Here is a 25239-nt window from a genome sequence, read left to right on the forward strand (position 1 = left end):
TGATAATAAGCAGGCTCCATTACGATCGTAAGTCAGGGACTAACTATATGCTCATCTTAGTGACAGAATCCTTGGTACATGCAGACACTCTCGTTATCGCTCCAGTTTTCTAGCACTGGGAAGCTAAGAGACAGCGTAAATTTACCCAATTATTTCTCCAGCCATTAGCCATCCATGGGCAAAATCCTATCCTGGCCATCTGGGATCAGCAAAAACTAAGGCAGGAGCTTAAATCACATGGCTGCTGGGTATAAGGGCTCAACTTCCTCTCCTGAAGATGCCTCAGTCAGAGCAAAGGATACTGGGAATTGTAGTTTAACAACAGCTAGAAATTAAACTTCCGTCTCTCTCTCCTCAAATGCTTGAAGGAGGAGGAAACAGAGTTCAGAACAACTGATAAGAGATTCCCCCCCCAAGAAAACCACTCACTTCTTTAGGCTCCTAATCTTTCCCCTGCACCCCTTCCTTTACAATTTGCCCTGCAAAAGGAGAAGCCCTACCGTGAAGGCCCAGAATGGGTGGGGCAAGAGGCGGTGGGTTAGGAAAGGTGAATTTCACGGTGTATTCCTTGGGCCGTTTCAGGAGCTCGGGGGCCTCGTTGGATTCCTCATCCGGGTTCTTCTTGCGACATTTCTGCTGCTTCCGCGTCAGGGCCTCCTTGGTCTGCTTTTCCTGGAACAAGCAAGACAGGTTACAAGGGGAACAGGCTGTCCTTTTCTTTTGGGGCACGGAGGGGAGACAGACGGGCGACAGGAACATGTTTTTCAAAAATTAGAATATTTTTTTTTAAGTGCTGGAAACCGTGGCAGGGATTGACGGCACCGAACGGGCAGGACTCAGACAGATTTCTGACAGAGTGGGAATTAGCTCTTCTCATGGATGATCTCAGATCATTATCCAACAGGAAAAACCTGGATGGCCTACAGCAGGGGTGTCAAACTCGATTTTATTGAGGGCCGCATCAGGGTTGTGTTTGATCTCAGGTGGCTGGGGTAGAAGTGGGCATGGCTAGCTTGATGTCACTCATGTTGAGGGTGCCTGTGCTGACTCGAGTGCTCTGCCAGAAAAAACGGGTTCCTGAGCTCCCCTTTTGGCTGCGATGGCCTCCTGCAGAATTGCCAGGAAAAACGGACCTTGTGGAGGGAGGGTCACGCGCGGCCCTCCCGAGCTCTGTTTTTGCTGGCCGAAGCACCGTGGGCTTGTTCTTCACTATTTCCACACCGGCCACATGGGCCAGATATAAGCACCTGTGGGCCGGATGAAAACATAGTCATGGTTTCAGCTAGTGACAGCCCCCCCTCCTTTAATGACAGGGTTGCCAGTCCGAATTGTTGTCACTAAACATGGACTACCTTTGTTATGGTTTTGATGAGGGATGGTATTCACTTACTTTCCCTACTGGTTCGCAAAAGTGAGTGCACACGCATGCACGCTTCGCTTGCATGTGCCCCATCCAGTGGTGGGTTTCAAAAATTGTTCGAACCTACTCTGTAGGTGTGGCCTTTGTGGGAGTGGCTTGCCACCCATGTGACCGGATATGAAGATGCCGACGACACTTGTCAGAACCACCTTAAATTACCTCACACACAGCACTGGCATGCATAAGAATATGATGTAAACTTGTTTTTAAAAGGCATCTTTGGTTTGCGTTAAAACAACTTCAACACACGCAATGTTCTGATTGCACCACAAACGCAGTAGTCATCCTTACCTTTCACAGAGGCACTGAGTTTTATAAATAAGAGCATGAATAATCATATCCAAGGACCAAGGACCAGTGGTGGGTTTCAAAAAATTTTTGGGAACCTCTTCTGTAGGTGTGGCCTGCTTTCCGGGTCCACTGATGGAACCTCTTCTAACCGGTTCGGTAGATTTGACGAACCGGTTCTACCGAATAGGTACGAACTGGTAGGAACCCACCTGGCCCCATCCACCCATGTCCTCGGGCTTCCGGGCATGCGCTTTGGCTTGAAAACGTGTCTAAATAGGACAGCATAGAACCAGGGCGGATGGCGGGGCCCATCCGTGATTTCCATTACCAGTTCGAGTGAACCCGTTCGAATCGGCTGAATACCATCTCTGGTTTTGATATTTAGGGAGAAAGAAAAATTCTGCCCTGTTTAGGACTACAGATTTAATTCAGCATAACTGTCCTGCTTCCTCAAAAAAGTCACTTCAGCTAAGAGGAATCCCAGAGAAAACAGTAATTGCAACATTTCTCGGCCAGCAATCCCTCTACCTTGGCACAGCTAGACACTTACTGCCTGCTTTGTCGATTTCCCCCCGGCCTTCAGGTCTTTAAGCTTCTTCTCTTGTTTCTCGTACTGTTTGAGCAGCTCTTTCTGTTTCTGTTGATACATCTTCTTGAAAGTCACTGCCAGGGAACGTGACAAAATAACAATCCTGAGGTAAGCCAATTTCTCAATCCCCATCCTGATGCACAGCTTGATATCACCGAACAAGGGAAGAGGCAGATGTCTCACAAATGAAGGTGAATATACATGTCCGAGGTCATTGTTATAGGATCCAATCTGCGTCAGTCACTGGGACCAGAGGTTTCGTCTTCTAAGCTTTCGGTCTCACGCTGGAGCCCATCTTCAGGGTACTTCTCTCTAGCAGAGTGTTTGCTTTGGGGTATTCTGTGCGTGATATTTTATGGTGCCTGTTGTCCCAAAGGTTTTTTTTTCAGGAGGCAACTGGACTTTGTTTTTTCTTTTGAAGATGTTTCGCTTTTCATCCAAGAAGCTTCTTCAGTTCTGACAGGATAGTGGAGAATAATTCCTTGCAGAGAGCTGGTAATTTGCTGGACACAGATAAACCTCCAAGTGCTTCAGCAACCCTCTAAAAGAATGCAACTTACCAGCTGTCTGCAAGGAATATAACTCCTTCTATTCCCCACTATCCTGTCAGAGCTGAAGAAGCTTCTTGGATGAGAAGCAAAACGTCTTCAAAAGAAAAAAACAAGTCCAGTTGCCTCCTGAAAAAAAAAGCACCTTTGGTATAACCATGACCTGGATGACTGAGAATCTCTACAGACTATGGTGCCTGTTGTATGTGGCTTTATAGATGTTGATTGAGGTGTTGATGGCTGGCTAATAAGTTGTTGGCTGTTGTTTCCTTGTTCTGCCAAGCCCTCACCACCTAAGCACTTGACAAGTTGGTGGTAAATCAGCACTCCCGTTGACACTCTGCTATAAAGAAATTCCAAGGATGAGCTCCCCGTACAAGTCTGAAAGCTTGGAAGACTAAATCTCTGACCCCGGTGAGATCGGATTCTCCAGGCAGATTTCTACTTGTTAATTGACAATGGCCCCGATTCTGCAGTAAAACAAGTAAAGCTGCCATTAAAGAATAAAAAAAAACAGAGCCATCCATCAGAATCAAGGAGAAAAGACAAATGCTTAAAATAAAAGAACAGGATGACGACGAACCTATTCAGTGAGCTCCTGCTACTTCAGACCTCCTTCTGTGTAAGATTCAGGCATTTAAAGGTCTGAGGGGCCCTTGGTTCTCTCGAGCTTCCTTGTTTTCTTGCAGACATTTCATTACTAGCACGGATGGTGTTAGCTAGTTTGGGTAATGAAATGTCTGCAAGAAAACAAGGAAGCCCAGGGAGCACCAAGGATTCCTCACTTCAACCCTGAGCTACAAATATTCGCCTTCATTTAAAGATCTGAAGATTCCAAAGGTTATGTCAGATTATGTCAGATATCTTTAAAGCAGCCTCTCCCTCCAAAGATGAGTAAAACACCTAGCAATTCAGCAGCTTTGGCATTTAATTGAAAGGGGATGGGCCGTTTTAAAATAAATAATTCTTTGGGTTCAAATTCTAGAAATCTTTATTTGAAATCACTAAGTCTGAATGTTGGGATTTTAAAATCATTTCTTTAAAACTGATCTTAAAAACAGACATTCCAACTCTGTGGCTTGGAATACAGATTTTCACATTACGAATCCAGGAATTATATATTTTACATGTTTTGCCAGCTGGGCTCCCTTGTTCTTGTATTTGTCACTTTATTTATCTACCATACTTTTCGGAGTATAAGACGCACCTTTCCCCCCCCCTAAAAGAGCGTGGAAATGTTGGTGCGTCTTATGCACTGAATACAGCCATTTTTGGCTTCCCGAAGGCCTGCCCCCTACATCCCATTTTTGCGAAAAACGGAGGTGTTTCTGCTTTCCCACAGCCCCAGAAGCACTATGCAGGCTTTAGCAGGGCTGGGGGAAGGCAAAAACGCCTCCGTTTTTGCCTTCCCCCAGCCCTGTTGAAGCCTGCAGAATGCTCCTGGGTGGTGGGGAGGACAGAAACTTTTTTTCTTATTTACCAGATTGAAATCTTGGTGCGTTTTATACACCGGTGTGTCTTATAGTCCAAAAAATATTGTATTTGATTTTATTTAGATTTATATGGATATCCAACTCACGAAGCTCCTACTACCCTTAGCACCACTCACTGTAGTTTCCCCGGTAGTAGAAAAGTTTCTGCATGTCCAAGTGGATGATATCTGTACACACATCATCCAAGAATCCCTGGTCGTGGGAAACGATGAGCAGGGTTTTCTTCCACGTCTGGAGATAGCTGTAAGAAGAACAGAAGGGAATTAAAACAACAACAGTGACAACAACTGATTCAGCCTCTCCTTTTTCAGCAACCACACTGTTAAGTGGAATGGTCACTAACTGAACACTTGCCTAAGAGATGTAAAGATCACTGATTGCTGGTATCTCATTTAGACAAAAGTTCTCTTACAATGTCTTGTGCCTAGCCATTTTTTCCCTCTTTTTTGATACCTCGTAGGGTGGAGAGATTGCATATTCAAGCCACATCTCTTCATGAGCTGCTTTTTTCCATGGTGCAGTGTGGCCGTAAAAAAGGCTAAGAGTAAATTAAATGAAATTACCTCAGCTCTGTGAGCTTAATTCATTAGAATTACCTCAGTTACTGCCTGAAATTGGCTGGACTTTAATCAGTTTCACACTGAAGGCTTTTGTTGTCAGGCACATTGGTTGAAGAATGATTTTTTAAAATTATGATTTATTACTGTTGCATTTATGAATGTCACTGAGATAGTCGCTAAACAAAGAGTTGGCTGCACTACATTAGGATTAACTTCAGTAACTCTTCACTCCTCTCAGCCCAAGTTATGTTTATGTGACTGAGAATGTAAATATGAGAACGATGCAGCTAGTGTGAAAGAAAAGAGCCCTGAATAATTAAAGGATACATTTCATTTCTGTTTCATTCAGCTAAAGTATTAGCATCTGTATATATGGCACAAATTTCAAATATATAAGTTGTTTTTAAATACTACTATCATATTGCACTGATAGCTTCCCTGACTCTGTTGACGGGTGGAAATGCAGGTTAGAAAATGCTAATAAAATTGACATACCCCCCCACTCCATTTTGGGCCTAGTAGGCCTCCCTGCAGCCTTCTGGGAGCAAAAATGGGCAGTGTGTGCACTGTGCGCGCACGCACGCACACACACACACACAAACAGTTTTGGGCCTAGTAGGCATCCTTGCAGCCTCCTGGGACCAAAAACAAGCCACAGGAGGGGGGGCACACCCTGCCCCCACATATGCGTGGACATTTCCCACATGCGCCCCACCCCCCACGCATGTGCAGCAGAGATCCAAAAATCAGCTGCTCGGTGGGAGGCATGCGTGCACACGTGCAATGAATCTGAGCTGGGGCGGGCTCTGCATGCCACCTGTGTGACATGTGTGCCATAGATTTGCCATCACAGTTAGAGACAATACATTTTGTAATTGTCTATACAATCTCTTTACATGCTGCTTGAACCACTGCCAGTGTCATTAAGAGAAACAAAATGTAAGACTAAAAGAAGTTTTGTTTACAGACCATTTAATATGTGGCCCAGAATACATCCTTACTATGTTCTTCTGGGATTTTGCCAAGATATTTATCTGCTCCGTAACAATGACCCATTGCTTGAAGGAGACTTTAAAGCCAAAGCAACTGACTTTCCCTTCCCTAGTATGCTTAGCTGGTGACTTACTTGTTAAGCCAGATGACTGCATTGAGATCCAAGTGATTGGTAGGTTCATCAAGCATCAGCAATGTGGGCTCCATGAACAGGGCTCTGAAAAAAAAATCAGGTCAGAAGTCCCATTTTACGAGTCCGTCATAACTTTGAATGGTCAGTAAGCGATCTGTTGTAATTTGAGGACTACTTGTAACTGAGATTCGAGGAAGGAGACAGAAGATGCAGTGAAGAAACAGAGCACAAAGGGTGTTGATGCCTTACTGATCAGAAGCAACATAGAAGAAATGCTACAGAATCGTAAGGCCAGCAACCAGCAAAAAAGAAATCCATTTAGGGAGAAGCAGGGATGGGGGAAAACAAAAAATATAAATTTGGAAGCTATGGATTGTATACGGAAGCCATAAAATGGTGTTCTTTTGTTTTGGATTTGGTTGCCATGTATAAACCACGAATATCTCTCCCATTAGTTTCAAAAAGACCAACAGGAGTTTGGAAGATGCTTTTATCAAGCCCCTTCTTATAGAGTGGCGGTGGTGCAGTGGTTAGAGTGCAGTACTTCAGGCTGGTCACTGGCTGCCTGCAGCTTGGCAGATCGAATCTCACCAGGCTCAAGGTTGACTCAGCCTTCCATCCTTCCGAGGTGGGTGAAATGAGGACCCAGATTGTTGGGGGAAATAGGCTGACTCTGTAAACCGCTTAGAGCGGTCTGTAAAGCACTGTGAAGTGGTATATAAGTCTTAAGTGCTAAGTCCAAACATTGGTCTATCTGGCAGAAGGCTTTCCAAATTGGTCTTCCCCAGATGTGTTAAAATGCAGTGTTCATCACCTCCAGCCAGCTTGACCACCTGAAGGAAACCAGATTAGGATGGATAGACTAATATAAGGAAAGTGGTGAATCAAGTGGTGGTCAGATTCCGAAAGATCTCCTGTAGGGAGAATTAGTGCAGGGAAAGTGCCCAGAGGGAGAGCACAGCTGTGATATAAGGATATCTGCAAGAGGGATCTAAAGGCCATGGGAATGGACATTAACAACTGGGAAACCTTGACCTCTGACCATTCAGCTTGGAGGCTAAAGACGCAGCATGGCCTTCTCGAACTCGAAGAGATGCTTGTTCGGCAGGCCGAGGCAATGAAGCCGTACTGGAACCAGCAAAATCTGGGCACTGGGCAGGGGAGAGAATGTATCTGCCCTCAGTGTGGAAGAGATTGCCACTCTTGTACTGGCCTTTTTAGCCACACCAGATGCTGTGTTAGGACCTGTTTCCAGAGCATGATACCATAGTCTTTTGCGACTGAAGGATGCCAATGCCAATGGTGAACCAAGTAGACAGCTTTGGAGTAGTTGGTTGCCACGTTTTCCCCATCCCTCTGGCTGATATTCGTCTTTCAACAATTACCTGGCCAAGGAGACCCTCATGCGCCAACCTCCTGAGAATTTCTTGGTTTGCCTATTCTGCATCTCAGGATTGAAGCCCAACCCAGCCAGGATTCTCCGAGCTTTGGCTTCTGCTGCTGCTGCTCCTGTAGCCCGTATTTCCTCATAGACCTGGCAGTGAAGAATAGGAAGGGCATATCAGAACATCTGTCAACCCTGAAGCGAACCTGTCTGAGGTCATCTTTGCAGCTTCATGGTTGCCACAAGGGAAAGGGAGCGGGAAAAATAGATAGCTCGGCTCTGCGGTCAAAACAAAAAGATTTCCTGTGGGAACCAAGGTCATGCCAACAAGTGGCTGACAAGAGGAGTGGAGTAACCAAGCAATCTGCCAGCAGCTCTATTGGACAATGTAACCTGGGGGAGAAGGGCAATTTTCACTTTTAATTAGGTGAAAACCGTGGGAACTTTCAGAGTCGGTTTTCACGGTTGTGCCAATATGATGTATCCAATAATCTTGTTCCTTGAGGAATCTACCTGCCTGAGTTCTACTTTCAATGGATGTATTATGTGGAATGCTGACAACATCAGGCCACTCCAGATGCTAGAGTTAAGATCAGGGTTAAGATAGGGTGGAGACAGGTTCTTCAATTCTATTAGCATTTTCTATCCAATTCCTTAAAAACCATAGAAGATTCTGAGAGCTGTAGTCCCAAGATCTGAGGCCACCTGGTTGGGAAAAGACTGGATTACTTAGTCCAGCATTCTTTTCCCTAGAGGACTTCAACTGATGCCCACAGTATTATAAAAAAATAAACACCTAAAGGTGGCGAACATATCCAATACATCTTTTCCTCCAATTTTTCCCACAATTGCAGTCGTCTGAGGTAAGTTTGGCTGAAAGAGATGGAGTGGCCCAAAGTCGCCACGGTTGCTATGGGAATCTATTATCCACAGGGGTTTTTTGCTGGAAACCAGAAGTGAATGGTGGTTTCCAGCAAAAAATAAATAAATTATAAATTGTGGCCATGTGACCACAGGGTGCTGCAAATGGTCAAACATGTGGGCTGGTTGCTGAGCTGGGTAGGGGAGCTGCTAGAACGGGGGTATCAAACTGGTGGCCTGTGGGCCAGATGCGTCACACACAGGCCACGCCCACCCCAGCTCTGTGAATGTGGAAAATATTGTGAAATGTCAGGCAACGGCAATGTGATGCTGCGGGTTTGACACCCGTGTGCTAGAACTTCAAATCTGTGTCACTTCAAACAATTGTGAAGTGAATTAGTCGTAAGACGAGGACTACCTGTCAATGAATCATGGGCAACCCGTTCCCACAGCAAGTGTAGAAAGCCCATCATGGCTCCTGAATACCTTTTCCAGGCGTTCTGCTGCTGCATCGTCCCCTTTCTCCAGCTGTGCCTGCAGACGTTTCTCTTCCTCCAACAGCTTCAGTCGCTTGGTGTCAGCCTTGAGCACTGCTTGGACTGCCGGAGTCTCATCCGCAATAACCTCTGTGAGGTACAAGCAGAGGAGGAGAAAATGGAAAGAAGATAAGCTGGATATCATTAGTCTGATAGCATGATTTTTATGGAATGCTAAAAACTTTTCAAACAAAGGGGAAAATATCTTTGAATCCTTCCATACCAAATCCTGGTGATGAAGACAAATAATATGCTTCCATACGCAGTGGGTTATTTGTTTATGGGCTTTAATGTCATCAAATGATGGGAAACGGGCAGCCAAGAGATCACAAACAATCAGAAAATCTGAGCTTCCTGTCAGATTCAAACAAGGATTACTGTGCTGTTTCACAAGTTCCACTGGGTTCCTGAATCACAAAGGTCTGAAGCAGGGGTCTCCAAACATTAAGACTTATGGACTTAGGCTTTCAAAATTCTTAGCCAGCCATGCTGGGAATTCTGGGAGTTGAAGTCCACAAGTGTTAAAGTTGCCAGATTTGGGACATGAGAAACAGAAAGTCTCTCTGCCTAACATAAACAGACTGCAGCATGATATAACCAGGAATACTCCAACTGTACTAGATTTCTAACCCCATCAGCCCAGCAACTTAGTTTTAACCCCCCCCCCTTAAAGAAAGGGACCATGAGCCCAAGAGTTGCTGGCGCCCCCCCCCACCACTGTTGTTCCTTTACCTTGTTACAGAAGCAGCACAATCTTGGGAGGGATGCTCAAGGCCCGGTTCGCAATATTTCAACAAAGTGGTTTTTGCCTTCCTGAAAAGAACAACAGAAATCAGATGAAGAGAGTCACTGGAGTTAATCCATCAAAGCCTCTCCCAAGTATTTTGGATTGGAAGTGCATGAGGAGAAACGCAATCTAACCCCCTTCCCTTTCAGAGTGGTTTTTCTAGCAAGGTATTAATTAGTATCAGACAAATTACAGTCAGAGACTCCCCCCCCCACCCCAATGTTGGAATAATCAATAAAACAGCAATGATTCCAGAAGTAACACATCCTCATATATAATTTCTGAGGTATCTATTAAATGTTTTAGATGCCTGTTGAAGACCTTTCTCTTCTTGCACACCTTTCTTATCAGTGAGATCATTCGTCGGCACGGGATCAAATATCATCAATATGCGGACGATACCCATTGTATCTGTCCGCCCCGTGCCAACTCAGCGAAGCAGTAGAAGTGATGTGCCAGTGCCTGGAGGCTGTTAGGGTCTGGATGGGAGTAAACAAGCTGGCACTCAATCTCGACAAGACCGAGTGGCTGCTGATGTTGCCCCCCAAGAACGGACCAGATATTCCATCTATTAGCCTGGGGGGCGAAACCCTTCGTCCCTCAGAGAGGGTCTGCAACTTGGGTGTCCTCCCGGATCCTCAGCTGACATTAGAATACCATCTGTCGGCTGTGACCAGGTGGGCTTTTGCCCAGGTTCGCCTGGTGCACCAGTTGCGGCCCTACCTGGACCGGCACTTCAATGGTCACTCATGCTCTCTTCACCTCTAGTCTTGATTACTGTAATGCGCTTTACTTGGGGCTGCCCCTGAAGAGTGTTCGGAGACTACAATTGGTCCAGAATGCAGCCGCGCGGGCGATATCGGGTGTACCTAGGTAGACTCATGTTCATCTATCCTCCGCGAGCTGCACTGGCTTCACATCAGTCTCGAATGCGCTTCAAGGTGCTGTTGTTACCTTTAAAGCCCTACATGGCTTAGACCTTGATACCTACGGGACCGCCTCCTGCCACATACCTCCCAACGACCTATAAGATCCCACAGATTTATTGATTTATTTGTATGTGAGCCTCCCGATCCTACGGGATTGGGCGGCATACAAGTGTTATTAAACTTTGAAACTATCTGCAAAAAAAAAATAATTGGGAGGAATAGTTTAAAATTCTGCTTGTCAAATGTGTTATCTGAGGATCGTCTCTTACCGGCCACATCCACCCAACCTAGACCGGGGAAGTAAGGAACGTTGTGAGTCCTGTTCCTAAGGAACATCTGGTGGGACCCCATGCCTTCTCCATGGTGGTTCCTCCCTCTGGAACATCATCCCTCCTTAAATTAGACTGGCCCTCACTCTAACATTCTTTCAAAATGCCCCAGAGGTGTGGTTTTGCTAGCAGGCTCAAGAAACCCAGAATGGGGTGGAGCACATCAAGTGGCTGGTTTGATTGTGTGTGTTCCCAAGGAGGATGGGGGGTTATTTGTTTTTTTAAAATACACACACACAGTGTATTGTTGCTGCAAGCAAATAGGCAGCTATATAAATTTTATAAAGAAACAAACAAACAAATAGAAAGAAATATTAATAAATGATGAAAACCACAGTGGGCTCTGCAACCTGACAGAAATTTATTATTGGATACCTACCGTGTTTCCCAGAAAATAAGACAGGGTCTTATTTCTTTTGACTCCCAAAATAAGCACTTGGCCTTTTTCAGGGAGGTCTTATTATTTTTGAGGTGCAGGAGGCGGTAAGCGTGGTCCCTCATGGCTGCTGCTGTGTTGCAATATTTTCAGGGAGGGCTTATTTTTGGGGAAGCAGGGGAGACCTCACAATTAGTCCACTAAAACATGGTCTCACTACATTATTAGGGCATACTTTTTTTTAAAAAAATATCTGCTTCACAATACTTTTGTTCAGGAGGCATTATAACATTTGTATAATAATTGTAATAAAATACACCTACCCGTTCGGGCCCACCAAGCCATATCGACGCCCAGCTACATATATAAATCTGCATTGACAAACAATTCTTTTCCGTGAGCTGAGATGCTAAACTTCTCCAACTATAACAGAAAATGAAGAATATTATGAGGGGTTTTCGGAATTTTTAAACCTATTTCACCCACTGGATCTGTGGGGGGATTTTTTGTTTTTTGTTTGTTTTACTCTGACGATTCCAAGGTTGCATTTTATTGTTTTCACCATCTTAGGGATCAGCCTGAAAATATTTGGGATAAAGTGCAGAACGCCACCATTCTAAGCAAAGATGTCACAATTTACTTGCATTCACAGATAATCCTTGAGTTTACGACCACAATTGAGCCCAAAATTTTATGTACCTAAGTGGAAACATCCCATTTTATGACTTTTCTTGCTACATTTGTTAAGTGAATCATTGCTTTTGTTAAGTTAGTAACACGGGTTGTTAATTGAATCTGGATTCCCCACTGACTTTGTTTGTTTGAAGGTTGCAAAAGCTGATCACAAAACATTGCAACCATCATAAATGTGAACTAATTGCCAAGCATCTGAATTATGATCATATGACCACGGGGATGCTGTAGTGGTCGTAAGTCTGAAAAAACAACCATAAGTCACTTTTTCCAGTGCCATTGTAACTTTGACCAGTCACTAAATGAACTGTTGTTAAGTCGAGGATTACCTGTACTTACGGAAGCAGACTGAGAAAAATTGAGAAATTATTACTGTTGTCACTTTTTTAAAAAGTTTTTTAAACACATTTTTTTTGAAAGGAAAGACCCTTTTTAAAAAGGCAGAGCTCATTTATTTACAATCCTGAACATGCAGAATTCTAAAATTCTCAAAAATATTAATGATCGCTTTCCTCTTGAGTCACGATGCCAACGAAGAGAAAGGAATAAACGTGCAGCTGATATACAAAGCGAAGGAGACCAGCAAAATGGAGAAGACCGATGAGCCAGAGAAGCAAAGCAGAGGGGCGTGTGGGAATAAAACTGAGTACCTTGATATCTGAGGCATTTTCCAACTGGCTTGTCTCGAGGTCATTTCCGCCTGGGACACCGAGAAATCGTTCTCAGCCGCGTTGGCTGCTTTCAAGGTTGCAATCTGCCGCTCAAAGTCCAGCTGGAGAAGCAAAGAAAGACTGAAATCAGGTCACTTATTTATTTATTTATTTATTTATTTGACTTAGATACCGCTTCATAGGGCTTTCAGCCCTCTCTAAGCGGTTTACAAATTTTTTTTAGCAAATTGAGTCAGCAACTTGCCCCCCCAGTCTGGGTCCTCATTTCACCCACCTCAGAAGGATGAAAGGCTGAGTCGACCTTGAGCTGGTGAGATTTGAACCACTGAACTGCAGATCACAGTCAGCTAAAGTGGCCTGTAGTACTGCACCCTAACTACTGCGCCATCCCAGCTCTTATGCTCGGGGGTTGCATAACTGTCATAACTTGACAGTTTCGTGGGATATGCTGCTTTCCAAGACATCTTCTCTCTTGAAGACCAGATGTTAAAACTGCAAAACGTGCCACGTTTTTACTCCTGTGAACTGTTTCACAATAACTTTTTGTTCAGGAGGCATTCTAGCATTTGTAAAATAATTGTAGTATAAAAGACACCTCCCCGTTTGCATTCACCAAGCCACATTGGCGCCTAGCTGCAATATATGTCTATTTATGTAACTGCCCAATTCATATAATTGGACACCTAATTTTTCGGGCAATGTGCATCCAGTATAAACCAAACAGGGAACAATAATTATAAGTAAAACACCAGATAAATTATAAAAACATGAAGCCTATAACCAGTGTATCAGACAGTGAACAGTTTGACACATTCCATCTTCCAAAAGACAGGCTCATCTATTGTCCTGACCCAACATCTGGCCAAAAAACTCATTTTTAAAACTTTCCTGAAGGCTAAGAGGAGCATCCGTGTGTGTGTGTTGTGTATGTGTGTGAATTCAAAAAAGGAGGAATCACAACAGAAGACACACACCTCCTAAGGCTCCATCTGATGAGGAGGAGAAGTTACAGAGATCTATTTTTTTCATTTCCTAGTCAGATGGGATCTAGGAATTCATGTTTCTACTACTACAATTTCAAATGTCCCGCAATCTACTTTGGATCGATTTCACCACAGAGTTTATTCCCGATCTCAACTGCAGTGAGATTTATTTCTACGTTCCCTTGTAAAAAGGGGAAAGAGAATAAGAGCGTACAAAAAGAATGTGTGTTATGACTGCAGTCAAGCAAAGTCAGAAAAAGTAGGAAGTAACAGATGGCCTCCTTTGGAGGACCACATCTAACCTGTTTCTTGAGTTTCTTCTTCTCCTTCGCTGAGGTTTGCATAGGGATCATCTTCCTTCTTCTCCTCTTCCCCCTCTGATGGCTACAGAGTTTAAAGAAATCCAGTTCATGATAGCCAAACATGAGATGTGGGGACCAAAAGAGTTTTACTGTGAAATCTTTGTGGCGCTTGGATGAGGAATTAAGCCCCATCATGTCATCTCCGTCTCAATCTTACTTCAGTAGGCTGCTTTGACTACTTGGCTGTTTTAACTTCTATTAGGACCACAAGCGACATGTCTTAGGTGAAGGTGGGACATTTCCATGCAATCTTTCTAATCTTACTAGAAAGTGCAGTGATTGCTAGGATTTAAATCCCAGGTTCACAGAGCAACTCACTTGTATGTAATAGCAATAGTACTTAGACTTATATACCGCTTCACAGTGCTTTTACAGCCCTCTCTAAGCGGTTTGCAGAGTCAGCCTATTGCCCCCAACAATCTGGGCCTTCCTTTTACCCATCTCGGAAGGATGGAAGGCTGAGTCAACCTTGAGTCGGTGAGACTCAAACTGCCAAACAGCTGAAGTAGCCTGCAGTACTGCACTCTAACCACTGTGCCAGTCATATAATCCTCTCTTCAGCAGAGGAATAACCCCTGGCAAATGGGGTGGGGGCGCTTCAGGAATCTAGTGGAGGTCTAGTGCCTTCCTGAGATGCAGCAAACCATTTGCCACTGGTATTTTATTATGGCCCAACTTAGTTAAGGCAAGTTCTGGCACACCCAAGTAGAGTCCTTCTCCAGATGAAAACTCTACTGTGCAGAGAGCAAGAACCAGGGGGAAAACTGAGAGTTTTATGGAGCAGTGATTAAACAGGCTGCATCTCTAGCATATCTGGGTGCCCCAGAAACTATTTTTCTGTAACACGTTCTGAGTCCCTGTAATGGAAAGGACTAAAATAGCCCTCTTTTATTAAAAAATGATATTTTGGAGAAATTATAGGAGCAGACGCTTAAGATAATACCTTTTCATTTCTCAATAACTCTCCCCCACCCCTCACGTGATCATGTACAAATATAAGACATTTCCCCCAGTTCATGATTGACGGGGTGGAGAATGAAGGCAACAGTGTCAGCTCTAGAGCATTCAGACAACTGAAATTCCTTGCAGGTCAGGTTCCTGAATGAATTGAATTGAATTGAATTGATTTTATTTGTAGGCCGCCCTTTTCCCTGAGGGGACTCAGGGCGGCTCACAGAAACCAGGAGAGGGAATACAATACAATACAATACTAAGACAACAACACATAATAAAAATACGCAACATGCATACAACATTCGGCGGGGTAATGGTCCTTATCCCCAGGCCTGACGGGCGAGCCAGTTCTTCAAGGCTGTGCGGAAGGCCTGGACGGTGGAGAGGGCGAATCTCTACGGGGAGCTCGTTCCAAAGGGTCGGGGCCGCTACTGAGAAGGCCCTCCTCCTTGTGGTTGCCAGCCGACATTGGCTGGCCGATGGGATGCGAGGAGGCCTAACCTATGAGATCTTATAGGCCGTAGGGAGGTAATTGGCAGAAGGCGGTCTCTCAAGTATCCAGATCCACTGCCATGTAGGGCTTTATGGGTGGTCAATAGCACCTTGAAGCGCATCCGGAGATCGACAGGTAGCCAGCGCAGCTCGCGGAGGATAGGTGTAATGCGGGTGAATCGGGGTGCACCCGCAATCACTCGCGCGGCTGCGTTCTGCACTAGCTGAAGTCGCCGTGCTCTTCAAGGGCAGCCCATGTAGAGCACATTGCAGTATTCCAGCCTAGAATCACGAGGGCCCGAGTGACTGTTGTGAGGGCCTCCCGGTTCAGGTAGGGTCGCACTGGCGCACCAGGCGTACCTGGGCGAATGCCCCCCTGGTCACAGCCGCTATATGATGGTCGAATGACAGCTGTGAATCCAGGAGGACTCCCAAGTTGCGAACCCTCTCTGAGGGGTGTAGAATTTGACCCCCCAGCCTGAGTGTTGGATTAGTGGCCGAATTTTTGGGAGGAAAAACACAGCCACTCGGTCTTTTCTGGGTTGAGCACAAGCTTGTTAATCCTCATCCAGTTCATGACGGCTTCGAGCCCCCGGTCCATTACGTCAACCGCTTCATTGATTTGGCACGGGGCGGACAGATACAATTGAGTATCGTCCGCATATTGATGGTATCTAATCCCGTGCCTACGGATGATCTCTCCCAGCGGTTTCATGTAAATGTTAAATAGTAGGGGGGATAAGACCGAACCCTGCGGCACCCCATATTTCAGGGGCCTTGGGGACGATCTCTGCCCTCCCACTAACACCGACTGCGACCTGTCCGAGGTAGGAGGAGAACCACCGTAACACGGTGCCTCCCACTCCCACCTCCCGCAGTCTTCGCAGAAGGATACCATGGTCGATGGTATCGAAAGCCGCTGAGAGGTCAAGGAGGACCAGGATGGAGGGATGTCCTGAGGCTGCTCTTCTTCGCAAGTATCCCACACTATCCAGCATACGTTAGAAGGGGTGGCACAGAGGTAGCCAATGGGTTCATACTTCACCATACAGCAGAGTTCCCCAAACTTTCTGGGTTGGTGTCCCGGAGGGGGGAGGAAGGGAAGGAAAGAGGGGATGGTTCTGTGGGAGGGGCAGGCACATGTGCATGCACCCATTGCTCGTGCGAGTGGGGCTGAGAGCGCTTGCGGTGCTCACACAAGTGGGATAATTACATATGCACGCACCAGCCAGCCAGTCAGCCATTCACACGGACTGGTTACGAATAGTCCGCAGACCGGAAGTGGGCTGTGGCCCACAGGGTGGGGACCCCTGCCATAGAGAACTGGATCCTTACCGGCTGGCTGTCCTGTTTGGATTTCTCATTCTCCTCAGTGAAGTCCTCCTCTCCATCATCTTCTTCCTCATCTGTATCCTCTGCCTCTAGAGCAGCAAACATATTCTGCAATGATGAAGAAGAAAGAAAAGAATACGTTATACATTACACTGGAAAGAATTTCTCATCTGCTCATTTCCAGCAACTCCACAGGTTACGTCATAAAGACCAGCACAGATTGCATACAGGTGGCCCCCCATTTACGACCACAATTGAGCCCAAACCGTCTGTTTTTATGACCTTCCTTGTCACAGTTGTCAAATCAATTGCTGCAGTGTTAAGTTAGTAACAGTTGTTAAAAGTGAATAAGGCTTCCCCCCACTGACTTTGATTATCAGAAGCCAACAGGAACGGTCACAAAAGGTGATCATATCATCACCCTGGGACAATGCAACTGTCATAAATACATGCCAGTTGCCAAGCACTCACAACTTAATTATGTGACCATGGGGATGCTGCAATGGTGATGGGTGTGAAAACTGGTCATATCACTTTTACAGTGCTGTCGTAACTTGGAATGAATGGTTGTAATTCAAGGACTACCTGTAGAACAGGGGCCTCCAACCTTGGCAACTTGAAGACTTGTGGACTTCAACTCCCAGAGGTCCTCAGCCAGCTTTGCTGGTTAAGTTAGTAACAAGGTTGCTAAGTGAATCTGGCTTCCCCATTGACTTTGTTTGTCAGAAAGTCACAAAAAGAGGATCACATGAGTGTGACACTACATTTGTAAATATAAATTGCCAAGTGTTTGAGCCATGGTGGCGCAGTGGTTAAGAGTGCAGTACTGCAGGCTACTTCTGCTGACTGCCTGCAATTTGGCAGATCAAATCTCACCAGGCTCAAGGTTGACTCAGCCTTCCATCCTTCCGAGGTCAGTAAAATGAGGATCCGGATTGTTGGGGGCAATTATGCTGACTCTGTAAACTGCTTAGAGAAGACTGTAAAGTGGCATATAAGTCTAAGTGCTATTGCTATTTGAATTTTGATCACATGACCATGGGATGCTTCAATGGTTGTGTGACAAATGGTCATGAGTCACTTTTTTCAGTGTCATTCTAACTTTGAACGGTCACTAAATGAATTGTTGTAAGTTGAGGACTACCTGTAATTCAGCAGAAGTGAAATTATCTTGCATTCTCCACACAACCATCAAAATTGGGCGTTCTGGCTTCTTCGTTAGATTGTGAACACTTACCTTGGCTGGCTGGTTCTTCTTCCCTTTGGTTTTCTTGGTATTTTCTTCAGATTGAGCAGCTGGTTTGGCTCCAACCTAACATGAAAAATCAAGGAAATGGGCATAAACATTGTTAAGGAAGAGAAAGAAACAAAATGCAACAGTAATTCCAACTCTCTCCAGCTTTGCAAATAATCTATCTGTTGGAATAAACCCGTTAAAAACCATCAACCTACTCAGAAACTAGGAAGCATCCCTCCTTAAGGGGGGAAACAATTTTTTAAAATTCAAAATAGTCTACTTTCTGCTCATCATGGATGAAAGCCCCCTATCTGTCCCACTAGATCAGGGATGGGAACGATGGCTCTTTTATGGCCCTTTCATTCAGTGCCTTCACAATTCGAACAGTCATTGAATGAGAGCTATTTTCTAAGGCACCCGAAGGCCAGACAAGGAATAATGATGGAAACTGAACAAGGAGAGATTCAACCTAGAATAAGGAGGAACTTTCTGACAGTGAGGACAATCAACCAATGGAGCAGCTTTGCCTTCAGCAATTGTGGGGCTTCATCACTGGAGGCTTTCAAGAAGAGACTGGACTGCCATTTTTCAGAAATGGTGTAGGGTCTCTTGCTTGGGGTGGTGGGGGGGTGGTGGACTAGATGACCTACAAGGTTCCTTCCAATCTGTTAATCTAATCTCTAGAAATTGGTAATCAAGGACTATCTGTATTCTGGTTACCGGGATAAGAGAGAATAATGTCACAGAAATGAAGCCTTCATAGTTGTTACTCTTGGAGAGTGAATTGGGGAACGTAAGAGAGCACTTCCTGTTTAGATCAGTGTTTCAATATTTAGGCTCCTGTTCTGGCATCACCTGGAAAAGATGGGGCCCAAATCCTGAATTCTACCCAACTGAGCTACTTTGACCATCCAACAGGCAATCCCAATCAGAACTTAGTTAGTGATCTGTCCATCGGCTGCTCTCTGCGGACTTCAACTCTCATTTTCCACATTCCTCTTCTCCTATACCTTAGGTTTTTCCTTGGGCTTGGTTTGTTCAGCTTCCTCCTCGTCACTCTGAGCCAGGGTTGCAAATGCTGAGCCTCCTTTCTGAAGGGAGGGATAAATACATATAGAATAACACCAATTCCATACAATAAGGGGAAAAAAAATCTATTTTTATATATACATTCTTTCTGTGCTCTTCTGGAGGCAAAGTGATGTATGCAGGGCAGCAACAGGCTCGCTGCCCCCGTTGCAGGGTGGGCGTGGGCCCATGGTGTGAGTGGCCTAGTTGACCTCCTACCACGGGGTGGGGAAGGGGGCATTTTTTGCCCTCCTCAGGCTCCCGAGGTATTCCTCTAGCCTCTGGGAGGGCGAAAACTGCTTCCCCCAGGCTCTGGAGGCCCTCCGGAGACCTGAAACAGGCCTGTTTCTAGACTTCGGAACCTCGGGTAGGCCCGTTTCCCCTCTCCCCAAGCCTCTGCATCAGCTTTACCTAGCATGATGAATGGGCATGATGATTCCGGAGGGGTGGAGTGGGGTGGGCATGGCCAGCCAGGGTTGGCATTTGGGGGTTCGCCGAACTGGGCAGAATCCTAGTTAGCGGATCGCCCAATAGCAATAGCAGTTAGACTTATATACCGCTTCATAGGGCTTTCAGCCCTCTCTAAGCAGTTTACAGAGTCAGCATATCGCCCCCAGTCTGGGTCCTCATTTCACCCACCTCGGAAGGATGGAAGGCTGAGTCAACCTTGAGCCGGTGAGATTAGAACCGCTGAACTGCAGATAACAGTCAGCTGAAGTGGCCTGCAGTACTGCACCCTAACCACTGTGCCACCTCGGCCCAAACCCGTGCAAACCCCCAGCAGCCCACCCTTGGATGTATGTATGTCAGAATCTACCCCTGTGTTTTGTTTCTCTTTCCTGATAGGTACTGAGTCTCCCTGGTGATTGTTTACTCTTCCTGGGCCCTTGGCACAGAAAACTGTCTACCATCCAGCCTGTATAATGGCTAATGTCCTCGTTTTCTCACATCTTTTTTGCAATAGTACGCATATGTGTGTTTGTATTCTCATCTGGACTGTTTAAGAGCCAGTGATTAAGGCACCAGGCTAGAAACTTAGCGACCAATGTAGTCCCATTGCCAAGCTGGGGAACTTTGGGCTAGTCACTCTCTTTCAGCCAAAAAGGAGACAAGGACAAGGCTTCCCAAAATTTGTCAAGAGGACTGCAGTCACCTGGAGTCAAAACTGACTCAAAAGAAATTGGGGGGAAGGGGGGAGATTTACAGTGTGATAAAAAAAAAATACTCAATTCCAAGGGTATTATTTCAGCTGGATGTTCTTCTATGTTTAAACTAGCAAATTTGATCAGCCTCCTTGACAATATGGTGGTGGTTGAAAATTAATTAGAAAAGGCTTATCAAGGTAATGTGCTCCAGCTTATACAAACTAAGACACATTGAAAGGGGTCTATGACAACTCGCCATGGGACAAGAGTTACACCAGTAACAAAGAAATGGTGAAATGGAATCATTGAAGAAAGGATGAAAAAAGGAGGGACTGATGAAAAAAATAAAATAAAATTTAAATTATATTAAATAATTAAATTGAATTGTTGAATTGTCTGCTGAGGTCCCATTCCGCATGGAAAGGGAATACTAATAGCAATAGCACTTAGACTTATAGCACTTCACAGTGCTTTTACAGCCCTCTCTAAGCAGTTTACAGAGTCAGCATTTTGCTCCCAACAATCTGGGTCCTCATTTTACTGACTTGGAAGGATGGAAGGCTGAGTCAACCTTGAGCTGGTGAGATTCAATTGCCAAACTGCAGACAGCAGGCACAGCAGAAGTAGCCTTCTAACTGCATTCTAACCACCACTACATGCCAAGCTACAAAACTGACCAGTAACATTGCATATCAAGTATGAAGGATACAACTGAAGCAACAAACCTGTTGTTTTCCTTTGTTCTTCTCGTTCTTTTTGCTTTTCCACTTTGTGTCTTCCTTATCCTCCTCTCTCTTCCTGAGTAAGAGAGGCAGACATTCAATTTCTGTTCATTTTTCCAGTGAGAAGAGGAATATAACAACTGACAAGGTTGTAAGTTGAAACTACCTGCATAGACAATCCAGATGACCTTTTGTTTGGTTTTAGAGCCTTTTTTCCTGGTTTCTTTGTTTCTTCATCACCAGGGGCTGCCTAGAGAAATAAATTGGGTTTTGATTTGATTGTTTCTGTACTGATTTTACTTTGTTCCTGTGGTTCGTCCATGAGGCCAATGTTGAGAAAAGACAGGACACAACCTTTCTCGGGATGGAGCGACCCAGATTGGGGGTCTGAGATATTGAGATAGGACAAAGGCAGGAGGAGCAATAGCATGTGAGCAAAAACAGCCTGTAAAAGTACAATTTCTAATCTACTGCTCAGTCTATATATGGTCAAATCCTGAACGTCATTGGTAGGGCACATCTCAGAATGTTATGTTTGCACTATCAGGATGTTATGGCGTTTTAGGAGTTTGTTTTCTCCTATGTGGTTCAGCGTGGCTCTGCATGCCCGGATGAACTGGGCCATGGGGGACACACACCTACACAAGGAACTATATTACAACATTACTTAGAAAAGTGCCAGAAAGTCATCCCTGACACTCATGCTACAAAAATGACTGCAAGGTAAAACTTTCCAAGAGTGGGGAAAAAAGAAAAACTGACCACCAGAACACCCACACATCTGCAATTTCTTCTATTAGAAAAAAAGGATTTATTTGACTGTTGGGAAAGAGCCGGGGCTTCATTATCACTGCCTAGGAATTTGGAAAAACAAATCTCAGCTCCACTGACAACCCTTTTGCCCTTTCCATAAAACGAGACTTTAAAGTAAATGCTTTCAAGAAACGGTAAAGACCAAAGAAAACCAGATAGGCGACAAAATTAAACAGAGTCCTCGACTTACAACCACAATGGAGTCCCAAATTTCTGCTGTTAAGTGAGCTTTGTCCCATTTTATGACTTTTTTTTGCCACAGTTGTTCAGGGAATCAATACAGCTGTTAAGTTACTAAACCTGTTGCTTGTCAGAAAGTGGCCAAAGGTGATCACATGACCCTGGGACCCTGCAACCATCATAAGTATGAGCCAGTTGCAAAGTGATCGTGTGAGCAAGGGTATGCTGCAATGGTCATTTCAAAACAGTCATAAGTCACTTTTTCCAGTGCTGTTGTAAAAGAATGGCCACTAAACGAATGGTTGCAAATTGAGGACTTCCTGTATTCTTGCTGTGCTCTAAGAAGCCCTCATTAGCAAGAACTTACTGTAGCCCTCAGCCTTCACACTTTTGCCAAGATTTTAAAAGGCTGCATTCAGGCATTACAGCGAGCTTTAAATCAAGGGGAAAAAATATGAAAACATGGGTTGTGCAACAGCTGGGCTCACAGGAATGGGGAGGAATGGGGAATTCGTAGTATCCTTCCCTTGCCACGCCCACCAAGCCAAGCCACAGAACCGGTAGTAAAAATGTTTGAATCCCACCATTGAAGTGTACCCATTACAAGGGTGGGCAACATGTACTACTGAAGCCTGCATCACCTTAAAAGTGACGCCTAGAAGAACCATATTAACACAGAAGGAGCTGCCTGTCTTCTCCAAGGCATTTTACCTAGATAATTGGTTTTTTGACACAAAAACCATGTTCTTTTTCTGACCCTTTCTCCACATAGCAGGGCGAGACAGACAGGACTGCTTGCAATATTTTCAAAATGTAGCTAAGGCCACACGAAATAAGGCTGCTCACCTGAATCAGGAAAATTAACCGTCAAATCACTCCTGTTAGATTATTCCCAATGCAGCTCACCTTGTTGCTCTTACCCTATCAAGTTTGATGGCTTTGATTTTCTTCTTCTCTTCCTCCTCCTCCTCTTCACTCTGCTCCTGGTTCAGGGCAGCGAACACATTTCCTCCCTGAAGGTGACAAAGGGTTAAAAAAACCTAGTGTGAAGAATATCAAGAACCAAGTAACGGAACCTCCTCATCAAGACACCAGAGTAAAGTAACACCATTTTTTTTCAGTCCACAGAATCGGTTAGTCTTTTAAAAAAACAAAACAAAAAACCAAGTATCCTTGATCAAGACACAATGTCTAGCAACAGAAAATAGTTGAATTCCACCCACTCTTTTTTTCCCTTAGGTTACTCATGAAACCCATCCAAACAGAGTTTGACAGACTCTGTTAGTACTGCCAGGTATGGGTTAGAAATATATCTGAAGCCCTTTTCGGCAAGCTACGTAACAAAACCCGGATCATTAATGGCTCACAACGTCCCAGCAGATATACTTAAGAATTACATGACTACTTTTCAAAGATTCATTTCTAGCCAAATTAGGCAAAACCTACGAATTTAAAGGTGGTTGAGCCAGCTGGGGTCCATCAATATCTAAAAGTCAGTTCAAATTGTTAAATTAAATTAATACCCCCGCCTTCATTAATACCCATCCCAGTTTAAGTAATTATGTTTATTCTGATTATAGTACCATAATTCCTTCTAACCCTCTCCCCAGTTTTTTTCAACAGCTCAAGGCCATAAAACGAGTGTATCTTAGCAGAAAATATCTGCTGCTGACGGAGCTCACACGAGCACCACCGGTTCACTGGAGGGCATAAGCTTCGAAGAACACCATATTGATTTTGCATTACTCGATCAATATATACAGAGAGCTAAAGCTTGCAAGGGTTGATTTACGCATCCAATTCTGTTCTCATTCCATTTTCACCTCATTCTTGTTAAAATATTCATGATTGGGAGAGACATGGGAACAAGGTTAGACAATGAATAGGCATAGCAACTAAGTCAGCCAATGGGAGCTTAAACAGATCTGAGTTTCTGCAAAGAATTGGAAACAGAAACTTAAGTAAGTCTGGGCGTGGCTTAGCTTCATAAAGCAGTCTGCTGCTCTGAGAAGTAAACTAGCAGTCTCTCTGGGCTTGTCTGCTGAATGAAGCTAACTGCTTGTGTTTGCCTGTAACTCTCCTGCCTTATGTTTACTTGGAAGAACCACCTGTTGGTATTGTACATTTATTCTATTCTTATGTATATAAAGAAGTTAATGAACGCAGCTGAATCAATTATGTGTGTGCTTTCCGAATGCGACTTTATGCAACAAACTCTGACAATTCTTGTCCAGCAAAGAAGTACTTTGAAAGCATCTAGGAACTTACTTTATTTTTCTTGCCTGCTTTGGCGACAGGAATGGGCACTGGAAGAGAAGCAAAAAAAGAAGTCATACTGATTGTGATCTAAACATCGTAAGCAGGATCAAGCTCACAAACTGAAAGACCTTCCCCAGGCCAGTTCCCCAACCTTTCTGTGTTAGTGGCTGGAGTGGGAGGGGGAAAGAAGGGATGGTTTTGTGGGATGGGTAGGCGCATGCATGAGTGCACACACAAAAGCACCTGCTGCTGAGCGAGTGGGGCTGAGAGCGCCTGTGATGCTTGCGCAAATGAGGATCCAATGACACTCATGTGACTAAAGCCTTGACGCGCCCGCAACAATCATGTGAGTGGGGCTGCGAGCCTATGACGCACCCGAGTGGGGCCATGACCACTTGCGTAAGTGGGGACATAAGCCCCATGACGCTTACGCGAGTGGGGCCGTAAGCCTCCATGATGCTTGCGTGAGTGGGGCTGTGTGCATGCGCATGCCAGCCAGTCCTTCAAATTGCCCACTTGTGAATATGCCGCGGCCTGGGTAGTGGGCCGCAGCCCACAGGTTAGGGGACCCCCTGCTCTAGCCTTCCCCAATCAAAGTGCTTTGGACTACAATTCCAGTCATACCCCAACTGGCAGAGGATGGTGATCTTGAAGAACACATCTGCTTCTGGGAAATCATGCAGGAAGAAGTGTCCCTCATCCATGAAACCTTGTGAGATCTTAGGCAGGAGCCTTGAAGTCTCTCCCAAAGCCTCAGCCACTTGTAAACTAAATGATAGGAAGTCAACACCAGGTCAAGGAGTGTCGTAAGCGCTTAGGACTGACCCCGATTAACCAGGAGTCTGAAAAGCAGAATGAAACTGCAGCCTCCCACCTTCTTCATCTTCATCACTAGCTTGGGCAGACAGCTTCTTTAACCTCTCGATCAGCTGGTTCTCCTCCTCATCCTCCTCTTCTGCGGCCACTTTTTTCTTCTGCTCTTTTTTCTTATCTCGCCTCTTCTTTTGCTGTTGCAGCTGCTTCAGGCAGAGACACACCACACACACCACAGAAAAAGAGAAAGTCAAGGATGGGCAACCCGCTATCCTCAACGGAGTAA

At 45.0% G+C, this 25239-nt stretch overlaps 1 protein-coding gene across 1 annotated transcript in view; it reads right to left on the reverse strand.

The window, feature by feature from the left end:
• The window catches only part of LOC116524048 (ATP-binding cassette sub-family F member 1-like), a 28869-nt gene extending 7809 nt beyond the window's left edge, over positions 1-21060 (reverse strand). Inside the window, 19 exon segments of the mRNA XM_032239145.1 lie at positions 501-672; positions 2262-2374; positions 4458-4582; positions 6028-6111; positions 7413-7561; positions 8759-8898; positions 9541-9596; positions 9598-9621; positions 11553-11592; positions 11595-11652; positions 12573-12598; positions 12601-12694; positions 13879-13906; positions 13908-13960; positions 16720-16824; positions 17954-18028; positions 18964-19044; positions 20892-20960; positions 21055-21060. Coding sequence (XP_032095036.1) covers positions 501-672; positions 2262-2374; positions 4458-4582; positions 6028-6111; positions 7413-7561; positions 8759-8898; positions 9541-9596; positions 9598-9621; positions 11553-11592; positions 11595-11652; positions 12573-12598; positions 12601-12694; positions 13879-13906; positions 13908-13960; positions 16720-16824; positions 17954-18028; positions 18964-19044; positions 20892-20960; positions 21055-21060 — 1498 coding nt within the window.
• Positions 21061-25239: the final 4179 nt, after the last annotated feature.

Source organism: Thamnophis elegans, chromosome 2, assembly GCF_009769535.1.
Source record: "Thamnophis elegans isolate rThaEle1 chromosome 2, rThaEle1.pri, whole genome shotgun sequence".
Taxonomy (NCBI): domain Eukaryota; kingdom Metazoa; phylum Chordata; class Lepidosauria; order Squamata; family Colubridae; genus Thamnophis; species Thamnophis elegans.